This window comes from Chaetodon auriga, chromosome 15, assembly GCF_051107435.1.
Source record: "Chaetodon auriga isolate fChaAug3 chromosome 15, fChaAug3.hap1, whole genome shotgun sequence".
Lineage (NCBI taxonomy): Eukaryota > Metazoa > Chordata > Actinopteri > Chaetodontiformes > Chaetodontidae > Chaetodon > Chaetodon auriga.
Window position 1 is genome coordinate 2,284,238 of NC_135088.1, and position 6,018 is coordinate 2,290,255.

At 43.2% G+C, this 6,018-nt stretch overlaps 1 protein-coding gene across 1 annotated transcript; it reads right to left on the bottom strand.

Moving 5' to 3' along the window:
- Positions 1-566: 566 nt before the first annotated feature.
- LOC143332708 (heterogeneous nuclear ribonucleoprotein A/B-like) lies at positions 567-5,750 on the bottom strand. Its single transcript, XM_076750454.1, has 9 exons — positions 5,652-5,750; positions 4,379-4,599; positions 3,906-4,074; positions 3,351-3,509; positions 2,736-2,867; positions 2,386-2,488; positions 2,004-2,147; positions 1,652-1,742; positions 567-976 (listed from the first exon to the last, which is right to left on the bottom strand). The coding sequence occupies exons 2-8, from the start codon at positions 4,576-4,578 to the stop codon at positions 1,672-1,674; spliced, it is 978 nt and encodes a 325-aa protein (XP_076606569.1). The 5' UTR covers positions 4,579-4,599; positions 5,652-5,750; the 3' UTR covers positions 567-976; positions 1,652-1,671.
- Between the last annotated feature and the right edge of the window lie 268 nt (positions 5,751-6,018).

Genomic DNA, 6,018 nt, shown 5'->3' on the forward strand with positions numbered 1-6,018 from the left:
GAAATTTAACAGCTACTGCGTCCCATTCTTCAGGACTTCCATCACATTAATCATTAGAAAATACACAGATCATTACAAAGGAGAATATTTATTACTAATAAATTTCCAGACACTAGCTGAGGAGACTCCAGGGGCCTGAAGTCAGTCCAGAAAAAACTAAAGCAGACATTTAACTTCAGGGGAATCATTTCTAAAAACGGCATTTGACAAACAGAAACTGAACTTACACAGAAAACTTTAGATTGAACAGAAGTCCAGTCAGGTGTGGTCTAACCATTTTCCCTCATTACGTCTGTGTGCTTTCAGATGTTCATCTCCCTGGTAAATCCAGAAAAAAGGAAGCTTGCAGCCAGTCGATGCAGTTTCAGAGATTATGAGGATGACCCATAAAGTTATTCAATATAACATTTTCAGTATTACAGATAACTGGATTGAGTGAATAGAAAACTAGAGAAATCAATACTGGAGTTAAATTCCACGACTACATTTTAATATTTAACCCACTCAAAGACCTTTATCTTCTACCCCTAAAACTCCAAGCATCAGAACAAAAAAAAAAAAAAAAGTTACTGAAAATGTTTTTTTATTTGTCAAAAAAGCTCCTTTACAGTGCCAAGATTTTCAACCTGTAAAAGTCAGCAAACATGTAAAATACAAGCCTTACAATACATTAGAATCAAAACCGGTACCAAAAAGTACAGTAAAAATTACACTTCCATCAGAGGAAATGTGGAGGGGAAGAAGGGAGAAAAAAAACAAGAAAAAAACAAAAACAAAACAAAAAAAAACAAAACAAAACAAAACACCACCATAAGGGAAAAGTAAAACCTAAAAATGATAGGATTAAAAAAAAAAAAAAATAATGGAAAAGTTACATTTCGGTTGTTTTCTGTACAAATGGTCTTCTGTCATAAAAGAGGTCGAGTCATGCCCAGTGTGTCCGTCCAGCCATCGGTCTCACTGGATCACTGGAGTCCTGAGAACGACACAACGCGGTCACATTTTCCTCTCATTCAAACACAAAGCAGCACAAAGGGGCGTTTGTTTAGACCGTCGTCACTGAACGGGACCCTTTGTCGTGTCTCTACTGTTTATAATAAAGGTTCAAAAGGCCAAAAAACTGAACGGGCTACAGTAAGCAGGCCGGCATCTAGTAAAGCCTGCAGCAGAATATTAAATTAACATTTGGTAGCTGGTCTCTGTGTGCAGTTTACCATGTGCTTTGCAGGTTCAGATGAACAGAATTAAACTGCTGTCTGCTCCAAAACTTCAACTCTGAGTTCATGCAGTTGGGGTTTCAGTGTTCGGGGCAGTTTAGGGCTGCAGCTAATGACTTCGACTATTTTCACAACTATCCCTTTAATCTATAAAAGTTCAACGAAGTGAGCAAAACACAGCCACAATTTCCCAGAGCCCAGATGAAGGTCTTCAAAATTGCATCTTTTGTTTTACCAGCAGTCCAAAACCCAAAGACTCTGCATTTATTATCATAAATAAAGAAAATTTAAGAAGCTGAAACCAGAAAATCTTTGACACGTTTTGCTTAAGAAATGACAAACGATTAATTGTTTATCAAAATAATGAAACTTCTTTCAGCTGACTAATAAATTAATCGACCAGTGGCTGCAGCTGTGGGGTGGTCACGGCGTACCTTGCGCTCCCGTGTGATCATCAGTATGGCTTGTAGCTGGTCTGGTGTGCCCCCCGCCGAGGGGTCTTCCCATAGCTGGCATTTCCCTGGTCTGTGGGGCAGAGAGGAGAGACGCATCAGACACAGGTTTCCATTCAGATGAGAGTCATTGTTGAATCTGCTCTGTGTTAGTAATTAAACACTGTGGGAAATCAGGTTATTCGCTTTATACCCCGAGAGCAAGAGGCGCAGTCTGAGATCAGCCTCGTGTCTGTGGAGCACAGAGCTCCAGTCGTCAGGAGACTGGTGCAGCCCGGATCACAGCATGAAACCCACACAGCCCAAAACTGGAAACGACAGTTTGTGGACTTACTGTAATCATATCCGGGACCGTATCCATAGCCACCAGAAGAGTAGTCGTAGTTGCCGTAGCCGCTGTATCCTCCGTAGCCGTAGTTGCCGTATCCCTGGTGGTTCCAGTAGTTTCCGTAGCCCTGGTTCCAGCCATGGCTCTGACCTGAGACGCACAGCGCAGAGTTCACATGGAGGCTTTATGCTAACTATATCCACCAACACAGCAGATACAACCTATAATAATCTTTCACAAGGTTTTCTGGTCAATGATTAAAGTGAACGTGTGAATTGAAACATGTTGAGAGAAGCAGCTGTAAAATTTATATTATGACACTGTTTTCTTCTACTATCAGACCCAGACAGTCCTGCTGAAAAGAAAAAAATGAGACAGTTGTCCTTACCTCCACGGCCTCTGCCTCCCCGACCTCCGTAACCGCCACCGCGGCCCGCTCCATACTGCTGCTGCTGGTACACCTCCTTTGGCTGGGCGATCTTCAGCTCACACTGTGGAGATCCAGACACGGAAAAAGCAATGAAGTACTTTATTACTGCTAACAATATAGATTTGACATTGAGACTGCAGAGAAACCTCATGATTTTAGCCAATATTTGCATGTATAGAGTTCATCTGCAAAGTAACTGCGGGTCCTGCGTCTGCTAACTGGGACAGTGATGATCATAACTCACCACCTTCCCCCCACAGGACAGTATCACAAAGCAAAATACTCTGCTGAGATGTGTGTGTACATACCCTGCCACCCTGGATGTTGTGGTATTTCTTCTCCAGACACTTCTTGACGCAGGCCTCGTCTTTGTATGTGATGAAGATGAAACCCCTCCTTTTCCTTGATTTGGGGTCGATGGGAAGCTCAATGGTTTCAATCTAGAAGGAGAAGAAGGCGACAGCACTGCTGTTAGAACGCTGTGAAAAACAAAACACTGATGACAGGTGATGATGAATGTCAGGTTTATATTTAGCCGATCTTTTCTACCGCCTGACTTTTCAGAATTATCTAACATTTCCCACAGGAAGCCTGTCCTGTCCTAACCTGCACCCTTGTTTCCAATCAGCCACTTCTTCATTAGTCAGTAATTAGGCTCAAGGATTAGACCAGCTGAACAACACGGTTGTGTGGCAGTCACAGGATTAACATTCAATTAAACATCCTTCCTTCTGAATTCTGCAGCAGAGCAGCGCCTCAATGTGAGACCTCCAGCCAGCCAGGTAAACGATCACTGCCATCCTCTTAACCAACACCATCTCTGCATGCTTCTGACTACACATGTCTGAGCACAGGACTACACGAGAAGTTTGGGGGGGCACATTCCTCTTGGCTCTAATATGGATGTATCTAGTAAAACAGACCTCTCCAAACGCCCCGAAATGTTCCCTGATGGTGTCCTCAGTGGCTTCAGGGTTCAAACCCCCGACAAAGATCTTCTTGGCGGGCTCCTTCTTCATGGCCATCGCCTTCTTGGGATCGATCGGACGTCCGTCCAGTCTGTGCTCCTTCTGCTCCAGCACCTGCAGAGACACACGTGTGATCATCGTTGATATGGAGCGCTGACACACACAACAACGATCAAAGCCCTGAAAATATCCTCCTGCATCGCGTGACATTATTATCATGCTTTGTCTAGAAGTGACTGTTGGGAACGGCAGGGCAACATTTGGACAGGTTTTTAAAGTGAATGCAGCCCCGCTGAGCAACACAAAAAGATCAATACGAGCACTTTATGTTTCACTTTAACAACTGTATGCTCATTAAAATTAAATGTCATTAATCAGACATATCTGCCAGAAACAGGATTTACTGACCCGAGCCTACTGTGTGTGTGTGTGTGCGTGTGTGTGTATAAAAACAATGCTCTGCACCCAGTTTAAACAGGTAATGAGGACACATGTGAGACAGCCACACACCTTGTCCACGCTGCAGCAGTCTTTGAAGAGAACGAAGCCAAATCCTCGAGATCGGCCGGTGTTGGAGTCCATCTTGATGGTGCAGTCCGACACCTCACCAAACTTACTGAAGTAATCCTTCAGGTCCTTTTTACTCGTGTCCCAGCTGAGGCCGCCCACGAACATTTTACTGCAAACACATGTTGCTGTTTATTTCTTACTGTTTAACACCACTTAATGCACAGATAGACAAAGAAATTACAGAATGTGTCATTCTCTTATTCCAATACTTCTATTTCGAGGGCACTTATATTCTATGATTTGTTGAGACTCACTTATTTACAGGTCATAAAACTCAGTCTCAAGTCTTTGTCCTTATACTCACCACAAGCAAAACCATATATTTGTTTCATGCCATTACATTTTAATTACTTAATACCAAAAGTGCTGGTACACGCCGAGTGTGATGAGAGTCAGGGACAGGAAACACTCACCCGGCGTCCTCTTCTCCTTTGCTGGCATCGATCTTGCCTCCATCTGTGCCGTTGTCCTGGCTTTCCTGGTCAGCCATCAGCTCCTGCTCCTGCTCCAGTTCCTGCTCCAGCTCCTGCTCCAGCTCTGCTCCATTCTCTTCCTCTCCCTCATTGCCATTCTGGTCTGATGTCTCCATGAGGAGAGTCTCAGCGTCTGCCATTCTGACGGTGGGCTCAAGAGACTGAGATGGATCAAGAAAATTTTTTAAAAACTTTTCAATGAGGCAGCAAATAATAAAAGTTTCACGTACTTCTAAGCACACAGTAAAGAGCCAATCAGGTGGAAGGTCTGCTTAACAATCGACTTGCTGTCAGCAAATTAAACTAATTGTTGATGGTGTATTGCTACGTCAATACTAATTTTCAAACTACTTTATTTTTTCAGAATTATTGCAATAAAATATCAAAAAGCAATTGGCACTCAGTCAGCATCAGGCCTTTGGGGGACATCCAGGTTTGGGGCCAAAGAGCAGATGCCTAGTTGTTAATCCAACCTTACATAATTGATCTTGTTAAATGCAAATGAGGTGAATACATTAACTTGGCTTTATCTAACAATTCTTCACTTGTTTACACTTTTTAAATTACACTGTGTGGAACACCGCGAAGGCTAACAGAAAGCTAATACAATAGCTGAAACCGTTTCAATGCTGACATATCGTTTCACAAAAATGTTCTAAAATGTACCATATTCTTCTGATTTTTGCGGTCATTAAACTACCTAAGCGTTATGATTCGAACATTAACAGGAATTATACTTAAACTGTTCTCTGTTTACGTGCACATTACGACTCGTTGGGTAACAAACACAAGCGATAAACTGGCATGGATCTCCGTGTTCTGCGTTCAAGCGGACCGCGCTTTGCTTCGTTGCCGCTCGGGACAGAGTGCAGGCCCGGCTAAGAGCTAGCCAGCTGAACCTATGTCAAATACCCACCAAAATCCCAGCAGGCAAATCAAATAAAATCACAATAAATATTATAGAGCACAAAGGCTTAATTTCTACTATAATCGATCTAGGAGTCATTCACCCAGCGCAATATCCGCGCTAACGTATTTAGAATCCCTGCGGCAGCTAGCACAGACAGCTAACTACATTTAGCGCTAACAAGAAAGCATTCAACAGACAAAAGAGAAGCGATGACAAAAAGCCCAGTGGAGCGAGCCGCGGTGTAGCGCTAAACTTCCTCACCAGTATATGAATTCAGAAACAAAAACAAGAAAATGTACTTACTTTAAGGGGAAATATCGGAGACGCCGACTTACTGCTCAAAATGGACACCCTCCAAATTCGCCGCTAACTCGTGGCAACATATATACGACCGGATGTGAGCAAGCGCAGGGGGACGTTGTAATAACAGAGCCTGTCATTGGTCGAATTTGTCATTGTGGGAATAAAGGTGTTACGTTATTGGCTTATTGCCTGGCGCACTGATGACAAACGAATACAGCAGCCAAATGTCCTTCCTGCTTCCTGTCCTCTCACCGTTTCATGAAAAAAGGCATTGTTTTTTTTAACCGATGCGTCACAGCGTGCAGTCTTTTAACGCGATGGCGCTGGTAAATGTACCTTTGTGTGCCTTTATTGTGCTCGGCGAATA

Bases quoted from the DNA above. Each gene is read 5' to 3' on its own strand.
- LOC143332708 (XM_076750454.1), bottom strand. From the start codon at position 4,578: ATGGCAGACGCTGAGACTCTCCTCATGGAGACATCAGACCAGAATGGC. The intron at 2,148-2,385 runs GTAAGGACAACT...TGTGCGTCTCAG, and splicing joins GGGAGGCAGAGGCCGTGGAG to GTCAGAGCCATGGCTGGAAC. The intron at 1,743-2,003 runs GTAAGTCCACAA...TCTGCCCCACAG, and splicing joins CGGTCCCGGATATGATTACA to ACCAGGGAAATGCCAGCTAT.